Source organism: Scatophagus argus, chromosome 3 (genome assembly GCF_020382885.2).
Source record: "Scatophagus argus isolate fScaArg1 chromosome 3, fScaArg1.pri, whole genome shotgun sequence".
Taxonomy (NCBI): domain Eukaryota; kingdom Metazoa; phylum Chordata; class Actinopteri; family Scatophagidae; genus Scatophagus; species Scatophagus argus.
Window position 1 is genome coordinate 1146475 of NC_058495.1, and position 18800 is coordinate 1165274.

General features: G+C 39.4%; 1 protein-coding gene across 2 annotated transcripts in view; it reads left to right on the forward strand.

Annotated features, from left to right (window-relative positions):
* LOC124054264 (receptor-type tyrosine-protein phosphatase gamma-like) overlaps nt 1–18800 on the forward strand; it is a 404131-nt gene that overhangs the window by 291135 nt on the left and 94196 nt on the right. For both annotated transcript variants that reach the window (XM_046380034.1, XM_046380044.1), the window contains one exon: nt 11909–11975. In XM_046380034.1, coding sequence (XP_046235990.1) covers nt 11909–11975 — 67 coding nt within the window. The remainder of the gene's footprint in view (nt 1–11908; nt 11976–18800) is intronic.

The window sequence follows — 18800 nt, forward strand, 5'->3', positions numbered from 1 at the left end:
GTTGGAGAGCCAATCATCTTAAAGATACACTGTATTTAAGATTAAATATAGCCTTCTCTAGTCCAGAAAATTTGGTGTATTTGAGGTGTTCTATATTTACAGGGACCGTGTAACCATATCACCTTATAAATATCAGAGTGAAATGAGACAATGTTTACAAAGGAAAAAGGACAAAAAGATGCTAATACAAAACCATAGTTGCGAAAATTTCCACCAAGAAGGAAGTTAGTCACAAAGCTTGCTACTGCCATTAACCTTAATGAAGGGTGCTTCATTAAGCTGTGAGTGTGATTACAAACTGTGTTCAGCACATGAGTGGGAGTGGGAAGGGTCTGGTGGAGAAAGGCTTAACGTCCCAGTGGGGAGGTCATGGTAATGGATGGGTCAACACAACATTAGATTTTAACAATTGTCCTTTATTTGTGATAGATGATCATTCATTTTCTAACTTCAACTGTGTGTTTATTAAACATGAGGATGAAGCTTCCCTAATCTTATTTATTATATAGCAACAAATAATGTGATGCCAATAGGGACAAAAAGTTGTTCTGTATTATGTACTGTACGTAAGATAGTGGAAGAATTTTTAGTATGCAGGCTCTTGTTTCAAATTAGCTAAAATCATCATGACAAGCAATAATTAAATAAAAATAATTCCTCTTGTCATACAGTAAGTGTCATGACTTGACTCCGGTCTTGAAACAAAGTTAAAAAGAAACCCATAAGCCTTTTATTAAAAGAAATAAATCAATAGTATGATGAAGACATTTTCAGTCATTTTCAAGTTAAATCCTGGATGTATTCATTCCTAGACAACCTTTAGGCCCATTTGAATTGGTTCCATTCATGGGGGGCTGTTCTTCATATTAAAAGTAGCAGTGACAAAAAGGGGGCAGGAGTAAGAGCAGGAGTAAGAACAGCGTGATGAAAGGTTTGGCTTGAAGACATAAAAGAGCTCATACAACTTCATTTTGCTCTAAATCCAGTACCCCCAATGATGGTAATTAGGCAGTAAATGTAGACACTGCTAAACCACCACTGAGCCACTTCCAATTCAGCACGGTGCACGCCACTTGAGGAGACATTAGTCTCAGCAGTTATGCAGCAAAACAGAACTCATTACATGTAATTTGCTGTCGGTTGGCTTTTAGCAATTTGCCAAGATTTTCAGAAGATATTTCATTATTGTTATTTAAATCAATTAAGCATTTCTTCCTCAGCTGACGGGGTAAATGCAAGGTAATATCCATGTGTTTATTATGGTCCTTCCCTACTTGACTACTGCCCTACATATTAAACACCATCACTCAGACTGAAGACTGAGTAATGACTGCCACTGTCAATGGTCTCCTCTTTCTCACCAAAACAAAAACATATCCCTTTATGCTGTTTTTGTAATGTTATCATTTTTCCATGCAGGACAACAAGGGCAATGTGTTTTGAAGTGTTGAGTCCTAAATGTATATACTAATGTTTACTTTATAATCATTATATCATCAGGGAGCACATTACAAACAGTGAATGCACTAAGAGCAAGAGTCATGTCTATTTTATTTGTCTGTTTTTACATCCCATTCAAATTTAATGCATCATGTTACAGTTTGACTCGACTCCTATTTAAAACCTTTGAAAGAAAGAACTTCAAACGTGACCATTTTCTGATAGTGAATGAGTCATCAACTGGTTTTTCAGAGTCACAGTTGAATGTTGCTCGTGAGCACACGACCCAATGTCATTAAGCCTCGATGAATAACCAGAAGGCCCACTATACATCCATCCATCAATTTTCTTCTGCTTTATCCGGGACCGGGTCGCGGGGCTACAGCTTGAGCAGGGATAGCCAGACTTCCCTCTCCCAGACACTTCCTCCAGCTCTTCCAGGTGGACCCCAAGGCTTTCCCAGGCCAGCCGAGTGACATAGTCCCTCTGGTGTGTCCTGGGTCTTCCTTGGGGTCTCCTCCCGGTAGGGCATGACCGGAACACCTCCTCAGGCGTCCAGGAGGCATCTGAAACAGATGCCCGAGCCACCTGAACTGGCTCCTCTCGATGTGGAGGAGCAGCGGCTCTACTCCGAGCTCCTCCTGGGTGACAGAGCTCTTCACCCTATCTCAAAGGGAGCGCCGCGCCACCCTGCAGAGGAAGCTCATTTCGGCTGCTTGTATCCGAGATCTCGTTCTTTCGGTCATGACCCAAAGTCCATGACCATAGGTGAATCCCTCAGTTTAATGTGCATTTGATTGAGCCCCTGAAAACTCATCTCTGTTCACTAAATTTGTGTATTTAGATTTTTCCATGAAGAAAATGCCTTCATACCTTGAAATGGCTGGGAGGTAACACCTTTGCCTCCATTTAGTATGCATGGATCTAAACAGTCCTTGCCTCTATCCACCGCTCACCTACAGTTCTATACCCGCTTACCTTCGGCTCTGCTCATTAAACACATAAATCTCATTTGATTTTGTTTCCAAACTACTGTGACAATATAGAAGTAATTCAACCTTACCTGACCATGGTTGACCATTCATCCATGGTCAGAAGCCTTTTTTCATTTTTCCTAGGTCTAAGAATGAATGATATGAAGGCTGGACCGTCTTTTGTCAGTTCTGCAAAGAACAGCAAATTAATTCTAGCATCTTGTCTGTCCTATCTTCCCCTGCCTGCTGATGTAATTAGCAATTCTGTCCTCAAATATGTCTTCTTTGAAAGAAGTCCAGCCCTTACATCCATTATACCAAGGATTCAGTTAGCAGTTATTCCTACCAAAGGTGAGAGGAAGAGGAATGTCTCTGTAAGAAACAGAAGGAGGTTAAGAAAGTCAAAAGAAAGAGGATACATAGTGAGGGATCTAGGATGGATGACAGTGGGAGGAAGGGATGTGGGTGGGAGAGAGAGAGACAAAAGTGCTGGAGGAGAGAAATATGACGACATGTCATATTCTTTTTCTTATTTGTCACTCTAGTGGCTTGTCCCTGCAGAGAAAGGGGGAGCTGTAGCTCTGGGAAGGGTGTGAAAAGAGTGAGAGATAGGGAGAAAGGGGTAGATAGATAGAGAGAGAGTAGGACATTGTGATGTAAGGCCCGGTGGCTGAGGATCTCAGGGGACAAGCCTGTGGGCTTTCAGAGACAAACATTAATAATGAAACGCTAATTCCCACTGTCCTTCATTCTTTGCTCCCCTACTCACTGTCTCTATTCTTTCTGTGTCTCCTCGGCTGCCTTTATTTCTCTTAATCTCCTTTCCTTCACACACACAGATTTTTCTCCTCACTCACCCTTTCTGTCTTGCCTTGCACCAAAAACAAGCTTTTTATTGCAGTTCTTAAGTTATTATCTTCTTTTGCTGTTTGCTACGATTACACAGTGTGTATTTGTGTGTTTGTGTGTGTGTTTGTGTCGGTGGGGATGTGTCTGACATTGCCACAATTAAACTTTTTCTGCTTCTCTTAAGCTACTTTCTCATTCAGTGCTTTGCTCATTAAATAATGTATAAATGCTTTTAAGTTTTATGACTAAGACTTTCAGCAGGACAGCCTCAGACAAAGACTGTATTTCCATGTGGCGTTACAATATAAGGATCTGGATATCTTTTGTGAAAAATATATGGTAATGCAGATCTAAATATATATATATATATTACACAATGCAATCAGGACATTAACAGTGATGGGGAGTGGTGAACCACATGTGATTAAACTATCCATCCATCCATCCATTTTCTATGCCGCTCATCTGTCAGGGTCACGGGGGGTCTGGGGGCAGCAGCTTGAGCAGGGATGCCTAGACTTCCTTCTCCCCGGACACTTCCTCCAGTTCTTCTGGGTGGAACCCATGGCATTCCCAGGATAGCCGAGTGACATAATCCTTCCAGCATGTCCTGGGTCTTCTTCAGGGCCTCCTCCCAGTGGGGCATGCCCAGAACACCTCCCCAGGGAGGTGTCCAGGAGGCATCCGAAACAGATGCCCAAGCCACCTCAACTGGTTCTTCTCGATGTGGTCTTTACACTTGTGTAATGCATGTGCAAAATGGTGGGCATTGTTTAGTGCTCTCAGAGCAAGATCGTCTTCATGGATAAACGTCTCAAATCTCACTCTTAGGGAAATCACCATGACCGTACTGAGGAAAATGTGTGACACTAATTCCATCAACTAATTAAATTTCAATTCTGTTTATTTATATAGCGCCAATTCACAACAAAAGTTATCTCATGACACTTTCCAATTAGAGCAGGTCTAGCAGCATAGTATAGCAGCAGCAATAATACCAGAAGTCCTGGAACTAAAGATAATAATGGAGTATACAGAAGGTACTATTGTGATTATGATCACAATAGTAGTAACAACAGCAGTAATGATGGTAGTAGCTGTAGTCAAAAGGAAAGGAAAGGAAAGTGACATATCTTGTCATTGGAGGGAACTCACTCCAACGAAATTTGTTCTCTGCATTTAACCCACCCAAGTGACGTGCACACACACACAGCAAACCCGGGGCAGTGGGCGACCGCGTGCAGCGCCCGGGGAGCAGTGGGGGTTAGGTACCTTGCTCAAGGGTACCTCACCCATGGACACCGGGATGGGGAATCGAACCAGCGATCCACCGGTTACGGGTCCGACACCCTAACCGCTGATCCACGACTGCCCCAAAGTAGTAGTTTAGTAGCCAAATTAAAATAAATTATGAATAAACAGTAGTAATTACAGTAGGTTTCGAGCAGGACCACAGTAGGAGGTCCAACCACGATCCATGGGAACCTGCGAGACGAGAAAACACAAGGACCCCAGGGAAGAAGTTGAGTTAGTAACATGCATTAATGGGACATAAATATGTGCAGAGGGAGAGGGAGAGGAAGAGAGAAGTCAGTGCATCATGGGAGGACCACCGGCAGTCTAAGCCTATAGCAGCATAACTAGGGGCCGGCCTAGGCCAGCCCTAATTATAAACTTTATCAAAACGGAAAGTTTCAAGTTTACTCTTAAACGTATGGATGGTGTCCACCCCCCGGACCCAAACCAGAAGACGGTTCCACGGTGAAGGAGCTTGATAACTAAAGGCTTTGGTTCCCGATCTACTTTTGAAGACTCTGGGAACCACAAGTAGCCCTGCATCTTGGGAACGTAAAGCTCTGGTGGAATAATAGGATACAATTAACTATGATATGATGGTGCCTGGCCATTTAGGGCCTTTTATGTGAGAAGAAGAATTTTAAACTCTATACTGGATTTTACAGGTGGCCAATGTAGAGAAGCCAGTACAGGAGAAATATGATCTCTCATGCTGGTTCTTGTGAGTAATCATGCAGTAGCATTCTGGGTTAGCTGGAGAGTCTTTATAGACTTATTGGGACAACCTGATTAAAAGGAGTTAAAATAATCCAGCCTGGAAGTAATAAATGCATGGACTAGTTTTCCTGCATCTTTCTGACTCAGAACGTGCCTAATTTTTGCAATATTGTAACTAAACCTAAACTGCATACAAAATCAAAGCTGATATTCCTACTTCTCATGAATAATAATAATAATAATAATAGTTTTTATTTTTCTGGTTTATGTGTGACCTGTGAACAAGTGGACACATAAATTTAAATTTGAGTGGCATTTTTGTGATGGCATGACATTTTGTAGGATATTTAAAGTGAGAGATTTCATGTCATAAGTACAGTCTCATTTTGAACGTTGTTTTATAATCAATTGAAGTATCTTTTGTAAGTAGCTTTAGTTAACTGAATTTTCTCCAAGGGGTAGTTTTGCTTTAGTTCAACTTTTTCCAGTGCAAAGCTACTTTTTTCTAGTGGCTTCTCCAACACTGGACACTAATGGATTGACCAAACTGCATCTTGAGATGGACTGCAAAGAATAAAAAGAAAAGCACATGTGGAAATATCAGTTCAGTAGACTCTGAAAGGCCAGTTATGACAGTGTTTTCCAACCTTTTTTGAGCCACGGCACATCTCTAACATTAGAAAGATTGCTCAGTGTACCGTCGGACAAAAATGTTTGGATCAGTTGGCCACCCCGCCCACCCAGAGCAACAATGAGGTGAAGCCGGATGCCCACCCGCCGCACAGCTCTTCCAGCACAGCTGACAAGCGGCTGCGAATCACAAAGTTATGACATGCAAGAACACTTTATCATTGGCAGAATCTGGGCTTGGACTATTAATAGCAAGTTCCTCCACTCAGTGTGATTACAGATTACATAATGTTTGCATAGTTAAGAAAGGTACTGAAGCACTGCCCTCAAGATTGGAATTATTTGCCTTCCACTTTGCTGCTTTATTTTGAGAGAATCTTGCATCACTTCCTCACTTGGGCTGTGCCATTTTAGGTGACATGTTTGTCTTCTCTGATGACCTAATTTGCTTATTTGCATATTTGTGTGCAGATGTGAAATAACAAGAGCAGATCAGTACCAGGTGGAAATACAAATACCCATAATCACATTGTTACAGATACATGTCATATTGTATGTTAGTATGGGTAATTTATTTATTTATATATTTTTCATGCTTGTGCTTTGGTGATACAAACGCAAAGAAAAAAAAGTTGAAGATCACATTAGGTCTATGCAGAACAGTTTCAGCTAAGGGTTGCTATCTTTTCATTGACGTTCTCCTCAAACTTACCCATTTGCGTTCAGAGCCGCCAGCTTGTCTGCATCTAAACAAAGCTGTACTGACAAACACTGAGAGAAACCTGTGCTGTAGTGCAGATGCACAAATCAATTGATTGATTACATCACTTCCTGGCACATCACCTTTTGCTACGATAAAACAATTTTTGGCAGTTTTGTTGCAGACATATGCTGTGCACCTGCAATGCAGTTAGAAATAAGGTAAAATTAAGAGAAATACAATTGTCCTGTAATTGTGGTGAAACATGCTATTAAACAGAACAGTAGTAACCCGCCAATACCAATCTGAAGTAGGTTATAAAACCTTGACCAAAGAAGGGACTGATACTCTTGTGTGAGCTTCACCGTGTCCATGAATGAATGTGAAGTGCCTTAAAGATACGAATACTGGGTGACTGTGTTAAAGCTGATCTGAGGCAGAAAATACATTGGTTACATTTGTTGTTTTTGTCCAAGAACTGTTAGCCAGTGAAGTTCTCCTGGCCAAAGAACCAAACAAAAATTGGTAGTGAGCAACAGTGAGAGGCCTTTATCTAGCAGCCAGATCCTGACACCTGTGGAGGATGCAGCTTCCTCAATAATTTTCATGCCTCACAGCACACATGTACCGTGCCTATAAAAAGAGTTCACCACCATTAATGTTTTCCCCTTTTTCATATTCACATATATATATTCATATTCAGCATAATTTGCCTTTTTGACAGAAATGTACAAAAAAAACTATTTAATGTCAAAGTGAAAACAGATGTCAACTATTCAAAAATATATATTGTAAAATAAGTGAATGTATAAATACTCACCCTCCTTAAAGTGACTGATCTAATTCAGTAGAGGCCCAGCTAATTTCTGCTTGTTGTCAAACAGTTACTGAAATGGAGATCACCTGAGTGCAGTGTTATTTAGGGTCATATATGTGTATATATGTGTCATATATGACTTACATATATCCACATATATGCCACAGTCAGGTGCATATATGCCATACATAATGCCTATATCTTACATTATTTGCAAATGATGTAATGTGCATATATGTTCAAACAAAATGTATTTATGATTGTACTTATTTTAATTCAACGCAGATTGAGGTTTGCAGAAGAAAATTCAATGTATAAGACAATAGCTGTTGATTGTTTTATTGCATGCAGCAGTTTTTAAAGTGGCCTCACACTCGATCATCAACTCGATCCGTACTGCGACGACGGGCAAACTACCGACTCATAAAGCCAAACTGAGACACCCGGCTTAGAAGGCTGTAGGGCTCCAAAGTGTGATGTAGTGGAGTGGGAATGCATGCATTGTGGGCTTTGCGTGCAACTGAAAAGTGTGCTTACGCTGGCTGCATGCGTGACGCTGCTCTTGTGTTCTGTTGTTTTGTTTAAACAAGTTAAAACATGATGCAAACGTGCTGCGTCGCTAACTGACACAATCGTTCACACGATCGCTTCGGTCAAAACAAACGATGGGCTGAGATTTTTCTCATTTCCAACAGGAAAGCAAAGCCAAGAACCTCGGCTGATCCTGGTATCTCCATGCAACTGGCCGCTGTTTACATTCATAACAGCTTTTTATCTTTTTTGTTGAAATTTTGCTAAACGAGTTCATTACAGGAAGTGGACTTTAGAATATTTTATGCAACCTAAGATTGTAGTGTTGTCACGTATGTGTGCATATATGGATATGTACACATAGTTGAAAGACATATATGTAGGGGGCCTATTTCGAATATGTGCATATATGTTGGAAAATATATGTGGCATAGATAAAAAACATATATGTTCATATATTTTCTTTCCGTGTGGGCACCGTGAAGCATCAGGGTGGTAGCTTTATGCTATGGAGATGCTTCTTAGCAGCAGGCACTGGAAGGCTTGTAAGGGTAGAGGGTAAAATGAATGCAGCAAAATCCTGGAGGATGATCTGGTTCAGTCTGCACAATAACTACAACCTCTCAGAGAATTTTTTTTCCAGCAAGACAATGCCCCAAAACATACAGCTAAAGCAACACAGAAACACTTTAAAGATAACAAGGTGAATGTTCTGGAGAGTCAAAGCCCATTCCTCAATTCTGCAGAGAATTTGTGGCTGGACTTGACAAGTGCTGGTCACACCCAATCCCTGTGCAACTTATCAGAGTTTGAGCAATCTTGTGAAGAAGAATGAAGTGAAATTGCACTGTCGAGATGCACAAGCCGGACTGAGACCTATCCACACAGTCCTAGCACTGTAATTGCGGCCAAATGTGCACCTGCTAAATTCTGACTTGAATGGTGTCAGTGTTTATGCAATCAGCTTTTTTAAGCTATATATTTCTAATTAACTGACATTACTTTGTAGAAAACTGTTTTCACTTTGACATTACAGTGTCTTTTTTTTTTTTTTTTGTCAAAAAAAATCTAAATACTATTACCATTATTCCATTTGTAAAAGCAGAGTATACATTTCTACACCGAATACACAGAATAAAAATTATATTTGTATTATATTTTTCTGTTCAACATATCATCCACAAAATTAGTTGTTTTGGATTTGACAGTGCAGGAATTGAACAGATTGTGTTTTTATTCTTTTTACCATGGTCCAAGCAGGCAGGCAGTGTAAGCATAAATCCCAGTAATCCTTCTCACCAAACTTGACAACTGAATCCAACTAGCCAACAAGTGTGTCTTTCAGAAATTCATCTTGCATACATCATGCATGTGTGTGTGTGTGTGTGTGTTTGTTTAAACCTAGGTCCCGTAGGTCCCTTTGGTCAACAAATGTTTGTTGTTGCCAGACCCGGGACAGAAGAGATTGCGGAGTGTCTAGGGAAATGAGGAAGCACATCTTGGCAGTCTGTTGGCTGTTCATGCAGTGTGTTAGATGGATGTTGGCAGTGATTTGAAACTGCAAGTAAAATACTAACTGCTCTGGATGATTCAATATCTTCTTTATATAGGCACCAGTTTTATTGATAATTGCATATTTATCATTGGGAGTGTGTACGATAATGTTTTATTAGGACAGTTTCTGCTACCACTGATTGTTATAGTGGTGGAGGTGGTAACATTTTAGAAACAATTAGTATGGAGGTTTTAAATGAGGCTGGAGTTGAGACATAAAATTTAACATTTAATGTTCATGTTCATTGGTGGTAGGTGATAGTATCATGCCTGGGTGTGTAAAGGGAATTCCCGAAAGGCTCCGTCTTTCACACATGATAATATAAAGGATATTAGTAAATGAGCAGGCAGACGTTGTAAAACTGTGACTCCATCTGTAGCTTTTGGACAGTTGGGCAGCTGTCATTTCTTTACTTAAATTTCTCTTTTTTATCTGTTCTTGTTTCTGTTGTTGTACTGCTGCAAAACCCTGGTGATCAATAAACAGTTTTCTTCTTCTTTGTTTTTTTTCACTGCTGGAATGCTGAGGTGTAACCCAATATGTCTTGGCATTGATATATGCACATACAAAGTTTTTTTTTTATTATAGGATGCCAGTGTATTAACATATCCATTAAAGGTCCAGCATGTAAGATTTAGAGGGATCTACTGGCAGAAATGTATATAATATTCCTAATTATGTTTTCATTGTGTATCATCATGTGAAAATGGGAGTCTTTTAAGAAAGTGTTTACCTTAGAATTAGCCTTGTATATCAACAGAGGGAGCAGATTCTCACAGAATTGAATTGAATTTCCCTCAGGATAAATAAAGTATCTATCTATCTATGTTACAAGACCATGTTTATACAGTAGCCACGAATGGACAAACCAAACTGGTTCTAAAAAAGGCCTTTTGTATTTACAGGTTCACCTACATGCTCTGAAGAGAAAGGCGAGGGGATCTTTGTTCAGTTTGCAGTCTGCAGCTACATGGCTAAATGCCACTAAATCACACAAACTGGTCTTGAAATGTTTTAAAATAGAGAATAGTTTAACAACGTTAATTAAAAATATACTCCAGCTAGTATATTGGTGATGAGTGGAACATCTTTGTTTCAAAGCTCTTTCCAGAAACAGTGTCGTAGTGAATGTGGATAATTCAGATCTTCCTATTCTCTTCATTAATTCTGTCACAATTACACAACTGAAAAACTGATACACCCCCAGACAAAAAGAAGCAGTGACATGGTCTTTTTATGCATTTTTTTTCCTGTTAGTATTTAACATATAAAAAGCAACCTGACTATAATACTGTGTCCTTCTGTCTCTGCTGACTGTCGATCTTACTTGCCATCCTACAATGTGCCGAATAACAGAGCTTTTGAACAGCCTCGAACACATCTTATCCAGGCATGTGTTCCTGTGAAACAGGTCTACCTTTTAAGGTCTAAGTTAAGATTTCTTTCTACAGAGCCAACACTGTGACTTAAATAGTAGCATGAAACACTCCTATTAATCATAATTCAGTGATCATGTGGTGTTCTCATGGATTTTACTCTTCAGGTATTGTATGCTCGAGTTTTATTGATATCCAACCTCCGTGACAATAATGACATTCTAATTGGAGACAATGGAAACTGATGTGTCACTATGGCTTCACACGCTCTTTGAGTTCAAATGGAGAGGGCCTTTGAGAATGTTGTTGATTGCTGCTGTTTGTTCCTTCTAATTACACTGCACTTGTTGTCTCAGCATCTCCTTTGTCCTTTGTCCTTTTTAAACCCTCTCTCTCTCTCTGTCCCCTTATTCATTGTTTTTGTCCTAATTTATCTCTGTCTCTCTTTTTTCTTTTGTTTTTTTTCTTAGAAAAATGATAAATAAAATAATAAATTGGAACACATACTCTAGGAAGCATTATTCCAGTTAAATGGTTACATCTGCAGACACTTAAACACAAGAGTGTGCATTGTGTAAACTTAGACTTGTGGACACTTCATGCCTGCAGGGAAATGAGTCAGTCAATGCAGTAGCAAGTAGTACAACATGCAGCAGGGAGTACTAACAAACACAGAGATACAAAAATGAATAGAGGTAAATAATATTATATATAACAAACTCTCATTTACCTTAACATGAAATTCAGTTAATATTTTGAGAAGAAAAGACACAAAAGACAATATCATCTGAGGCTACAGGGACAGATAAATTATCATTTTGAACTCTTACATGAAAAACAACAAAACTGAGTGTGTTTTATATGTTACATCTTATATAACTAGTGTATGCACCCATATGCAGTCACACATAATATTAAATAAATACAATTCATTTTAAATTCATGTTCCTAATGTTTACAATATGCAGTAACGTTTTCTGTTAATGCTATCCGATGGTCACTGTATCTTTATTTGTTCCTCAGGTGGGAGGGAAGGATAATCCTGCTGTCAACCCCATAATCCACGGCCTGAAGGGTGTGGTCCATCATGGTGAGTGGTAGTCCCAGTGTCCAATCACACCAATCACAATGCACCATGGCTCATGTCAACAACATTTGGTGTACAAATGTTAACTTGAGTATATCAGTCCAAAATTTCACTCACTGTATTTGCTATGACACGTACAGTGATTTCCACTCAGGCCAGTTTGAACTGGATAGCCTTGATTCTGACCTACTATCCTGTGTCTGAGAACTGCTGCCATCAGCCAATCGCGTAACAGTATTGTAAGGACTCCTCAGATTCATTCATTTTCACCATTTCAATATGCTCCTACATTTATCTGCAAACTGTTACAGCAGAACAATACTCCCGTCATGAGCTGTGATATATTTGAAAACTGAAAAAGTCTGGACCCCAATTGAGATTGGCTTTACACACTGATGGGGGCATAGTATTTTAACTGTAAATTTGCCTTGATAATTTCCTCATCATACTCAGGAGGGGTGTGGAATTAGCATGGTAAATTAGCACTGCCAACTATAGCCTTATCACACTGAGCTATGAGGGCACTATTTTTTTGTTTTGTTTCGTTAATCACCTCTACGACTACAAAGGGATGCACCATTAAGGTAATATAAAAACTGAAATGGAATAAAAAGAGAGACATTACTACACAACAGCTCAGAAGAAAGTATTGTACTTTACACTGCGTTTATTTGACAACTTTAGTTATAAGTTACTACTACTTACAAGCTACATAAGAAGGCAAACCAACATAAAACCAAGTGAACCATCCGCAACATTAAAGTGGTGAACACTTTAATGTCTCAAAAATTATAATCCAGTAACAATATAATATGCATTGTGCTGAAATATGTTATTCTGCAAGTAAGTACTTTTACTTTTGGTACCTTTGGGATATTTTGATGCTAATGTGCTTTGGTACTTTTACTTATGTAAAAAGAAATAGAAGGTCTGAGAACTTCTTTATCTCCAGGACATCAATCTGCTGATTTAGACAGGGCTTTGGACAAAGTGAATCTGTACAATATATAGTATAATGCATGTGGAGAGTAACGTGACAGGTGGCATTTAAATTCATGAGGCCACTAGTTGAGGCCATAACATGGATTTGTTATTGTGCTCTGCATAATAGAGAAAAGATGCAAAGGAAACTGAAATACAAGTGGGATCAGCAACTGATGTGTGATATTTGATTAAACTTTAACTGCAGGGTACTCTAGCTTTGATTGTACTCTTTCCAAGGTCTTAGCATTTTGCATCATTTGCCTCATTTATATTATATTCACATAAGAATTTTCCTCACATGACAAATTAGAGGATTTTATATTGAGTTTTGTTAGCACTGCATGCCCATACTCAAAAACAGTTGTCCGCCTTTTTTGTTTTCTTGAGAGCTTTGCTGTACACAAATAAAACCTTGATAAAACCCCAGCACCTGATACTTGCACTTAATCTCCAGCTTTCTTGGAAAAGCTACTCTGCCTCTATAATTCATCTAAGACAAAGACCACTCAAGTTCAATCAAGGCCATGCTCCCATCTTTCCCACTGGGAAGGTGGTTGGCTAATTTGCTCTTTCTCCACTGGTGCTCGTCAATGAAGCAGCGGGCGGTTAAATTTTTCACAGTACTCTCTTCTCTTGTTGCCGGGCTTGTCTGGCAGACACGCATCACAGGTCTGACTCCTCTGTCTTTGTACCTCATGCCTTGTTGCATTTTACATGAAACCTCTCTAGAACAAATGCCCTCCAACTAGCTAGCCAGTGAGCGGCTCCGCGCCATCCCTGTGAAATCAGCCCCGTAAAAAGGCTGAGTCTGATTTACATAGCAGACTCATGAAAGGCTTTGGCAGCAAAGAGAGGAGCCCATTGTCTATGCGCGGTATGCAGAGGATTTGGAGGCAGATGCAAAGACTGATAATGATTTGGTAGGATGGGAGAGATGAGAGGCAATGTGAGGAGGGGGTGGAGTGTGATAGCTCTCTTGCTCTCATGCTTTTTCATTTTAATGTTGAGTGTATTGCATTCTGTACATTATATCAAGAAATAATCATCACTATTGTTAAAACACACATCTGAAATACTCAGAAGTGTTAGGAGAGTAGATAAAAATCTTCACACTAGATTGGTGTCAAAGCAAGCAACACCACAGAGATGATGTTTGGAGACACTGGAACACGGAACAGATGATATTATGCTTTAAGGCAACTCGTGGTCAAGCACTTACAGAATAAATAATGCGTATAATATACAGTAATATACTGTTTTCAATATAAATGTACTGTTTTTTTTGGTTTCATTGGATAAAATATCCATTGTAATGTGCACAAAAAATACCACCGTGGGCATTAAAAGGTTGAAAAGTAAGTTAACAGGTAGTGTTTTAGTGCCCTCTCTGCTGGAAAGTTGCTGCTCTATATGAATATATGAAATCTATATGAAATAATATGAATTAATCTTTTACATTACTGTAGCCAGTTGACAAGTTATAAAATGATGGTTAAAGGAAACCAACAGGAATGGGATGTGATCAACGATAACACTTCACTATTTCTGCATTTGGAGTCCTATTTCCCTGCTGAATACACAGTGCAATTTACTTTTTACCAAATGTTGAGCCATAATAATTGATATGCACCTCATTTATGCTATGTTGTTTGACATTTTCTAAACCATGTCAGGCAGTGATTTTCAAATAATTCATATGTACAATACATTTTTTAAATGACTGAATGACTGAAAATTTTTGTCCAGTTTTGTCCAGTTTGTCCAACATGGAGACTTTTGATTCACATTATTATTAGCAGCAAACTTCTCTACAGTATGACCAGCAGTAAGCTGCTTTACGGGAAAAAATACACTAGGAAAAATAAGGTAGTTCAACTTGTTCTTAAAACAGGAAATGTGAAGTCTGTTCAGAGTGAGAACACGGCAATATTTATCTGTGGAAACACAAGTTTGGTCAACATGTTCCAGCTTCCACCTTTCAAGATTTCACATATAAACATTTTTAAGATGCAGAACAGCACATTGCTTGCACAATGCTGTACTTTAAACTTGTGTAATTTTAAGTATATGTTCCTTTTTATTGATTTTTTTTTTATCAGGAGGAGAGAGAAGCTCAGTGCATCATGGGAGATCCCCTGGGAGTCTAAGTCTAAGCAGCATAACTAGAGGCCAATCTAGGCCAGCCCCAACTGTAAGCTTTATCAAAAAAGAAAGTTTTAAGTCTACTCTGAAACATACAGAGGGTGTCCACTCCCTGAACTGAAACCGGAAGATGGTTCCACAGGAAAGGAGCTTGATAACTGAAGGCTCTGGTTCCCAATCTACTTTTGAAGACTCTAGGAACCACAAGTAGCCCTGCATCTTGGGAACATAAAGTTGTGGTGGGATAATAGGGTACCATCAACTCTTTAAGATATTATGGTGCCTGGCTGTTCAGGGCTTTATATGTGAGAAGAGGAATTTTAAACTCTATCCTGCATTTTACAGGTAGCCAATGTAGAGAAGCCAGAACAGGAAAAATATGATCTCTAATGCTGGTTCTTGTGAGTAATCGTGCAGCAGTGTTCTGCATTAGCTGGAGAGTCTTTAGAGACTTACAGGGAAAACCTGATAAAAGGGAGTTACAATAATCCAGCTTGGAAGTAATAAAGGCATGGCCTAATTTTTCTGCATCTTTCTGATTCAGAATGTGCCTTATTTTTGCAATATTGCAGAGATGAAAAAAATGCTGTCTTTGAAATGTGTTATGTGTGAGTTAAAGGACATGTCCTGATCAAAAGTAACTTCTAGATTCCATACATTAGAGCTTGAGGCCATGGTTAAGCCATCTAGCATTGCTACATCATTGGATAATTTATTTCTAAATTGTTTAGGGCCCAGAACATTAAATTCAGTTTTGTGTGAATGTAGAAGTAGAAAATTGTAAGTTATCCAGGTTTTTAAGACATGCCTGAAGTTTGACTAGCTGATTTGTTTCATCTGGTTTCATTGACAAGTACAATTGTGTGTCATCTGCATAACAATGAAAATGTATGGAGTGTTTCCTAATAATATCACCAATGGGGAGCGTATAAAGGGTGAATAGTATTGGCCCGAGCACAGAACCTTGGGGAACTCCATGACTAACCTTTGTGAGTGTGGACGATGTATCATTAACATGAACAAATTGAGATCGATCTGATAAATAGGACTGAAACCAGCTTAATGCAGTTCCTTTGATGCCAATTAGGTGTTCCAATCTGTGTAGTAAGATCAATGGTAGTCAGTGGTGTCAAATGCAGCACTAAGGTCTAACAGTACAAGGACAGAGATTAGTCCCTCGTCTGATGCCAATAGAAGGTCATTTGTTACTTTGACTAATACCATCTCTCTGCTATGATGAGCTCTAAAGCCACATTGAAAATCCTCAAGTAAGCTATTACTGTGTAGAATGTCACATAGATCATTGGCGACTGTTCTCTCAAGGATCTTGGAGAGAAACTGAAGGTTAGATATTGGTCTATAGTTGCTCTGAACCTCTGGATCAAGTGTGTGTTTTTTAAGGAGAGGTTTGACTACAGCTACTTTAAAGGACTGGGGTACATAGCCTGTTATCAGGGCCAGATTGATCATGTCTAATAGACAGGTGCTAAGTAAGGATAAAGCTTCTTTGTGCAGCTTAGGTCAAAATAATTATCTGGTTGTACTGCTGTTTCTAAGGTTCCAGTGTTTGAAGGTAGTGATCATGTGTCTAAATAGTTTCAATCAGGGTCACAGAGTGCAGACTCACTGGAGATTTTGTGCACTAAGTGAGATCGTGAATTAATGGACTTGTAATTTATACCGATCAGGAAGAATAACTTAATTTCTGTACTATAACATATAAGCAGCATGAGAACAGATGCTTAAATAAACAGAGAAAATGACAGAGGTTGTGCTGACACAGGGATGTGTATATATACCACCATATGCAGCACCAAAACAGTGGCAACATACCAGAAGCCTCACTTTAGATCCCTTTTTGCATTGTTCTGTGCTGGACATACTCCAAACACAGACTTCTTAGATCATAATCCTCTAAAATCTGTCGAATGCATTGTTGTACTTTGCATGTTCATGTTCCTCTTCTCCTCCAGAATCCTCCTCTTCAGACAGAATTGCAGACATGCAGGTTCTTTGGGAGAGAGATAAAATTTTTGTCTCAAGTCAAAGATTGAATAGCTTCATGTGACAGGAATTCTGCTTTACTCATGTCAAAGAATTTGTTGTTTGTTCTTTAAAAACATAAACACAGTCACATGAACACAATATGTAATATAAAATAAGTATTTGTATAAATACTGACACCCAGGGTGGCATGATAGAATACATTAGAATGCCTTTATTGTCACTATACACATGTACAATGAGATTAAAAGCCAATTGTGCAGTGTAAATAGTGAATGAAGTAAGAACAAACAAAACAATATAAAAATAGATATGGTGCTATTTACAGTGTTATATATATATATACAGTGGTATGAAAAAGTTTGGGCACCCCTGATCATTTTCAGGATTTTCCTTTATAAATCATTGGTTGTTCGGATCAGCAATTTCAGTTAAATATATCATATAGCAGACAAACACAGTGATATTTCAGAAGTGAAATGAAGTTTATAGGATTAACAGAAAGTGTGCAATAATTACTTAAACAACATTAGGCAGGTGCATAAATTTGGGCACCACAACAGAAAAATGACATCAATATTTCGTAGATCCTCCTTTTGCAGAAATAACAGCCTCTAAACGCTTCCTATAGCTTCCAATGAGGGTCTGGAGTCTGGTTGAAGGTATTTTTGACCATTCTTCTTTACAAAAAATCTCCAGTTCAGTCAGGTTTGATGGTTTCCGAGCATGGACAGCCCGCTTTAAATCACACCACAGATTTTCAATAATGTTCAGGTCTGGGGACTGAGATGGCCATTCCAGAACGTTGTAGTTGTTCCTCTGCATGAATGCCTTTGTAGAGTTTGAGCAGTGTTTGGGGTCGTTGTCTTGTTGAAGTATCCAGCCCCGGCGCAACTTCAACTTTGTCACTGATTCTTGAACATTGTTGGCAAGAATCTGCTGATACTGACTGGAATCCATGCGACCTTCAACTTTTACAAGATTGCCAGTACCTGCACTGGCCACACAGCCCCACAGCATGATGGAACCACCACCAAATTTTACTGTGGGTAGCAAGTGTTTGTCTTGGAATGCTGTGTTCTTCTTCCGCCATGCATACCGCCCCTTGTTATGTCCAAATAACTCAATTTTACATTCATCAGTCCACAGCACCTTATTCCAAAAGGAAGCTGGCTTGTCCAAATGTGCTTTAGCATACCTCAAGCGACTCTGTTTGTGGCATGTGCGTAGAAAAGGCTTCTGCCGCATTACTCTCCCATACAGCATCTCCTTGTGCAAAGTGCGCTGAATAGTTGAACGATGCACAGTGACACCATCTGCAGCAAGATCATGTTGTAGGTCTTTGGAGCTGGTCTGTGGGTTGAGTTTGACCGTTCTCACCATTCCTCGCCTCTGCTTATCAGAGATTTTTCTTGGCCTGCCACTCCGGGCCTTAACTAGGACTGTGCCTGTGGTCTTCCATTTCCTCACTATGTTCCTCACAGTGGAAACTGACAGCTTAAATCTCTGAGCCAGCTTTTTGTATCCTTCCCCTAAACCATGATGTTGGACAATCTTTGTTTCCAGGTCATTTGAGAGTTGTTTTGAGGCTCCCATGTTGCCACTCCTCAGAGAAGATGCAAAAGGGAGAACAACTTGCTACTGGCCACCTGAAATACCCTTTCTCATGATCGGATTCACCTGTGTATGTAGGTCAAG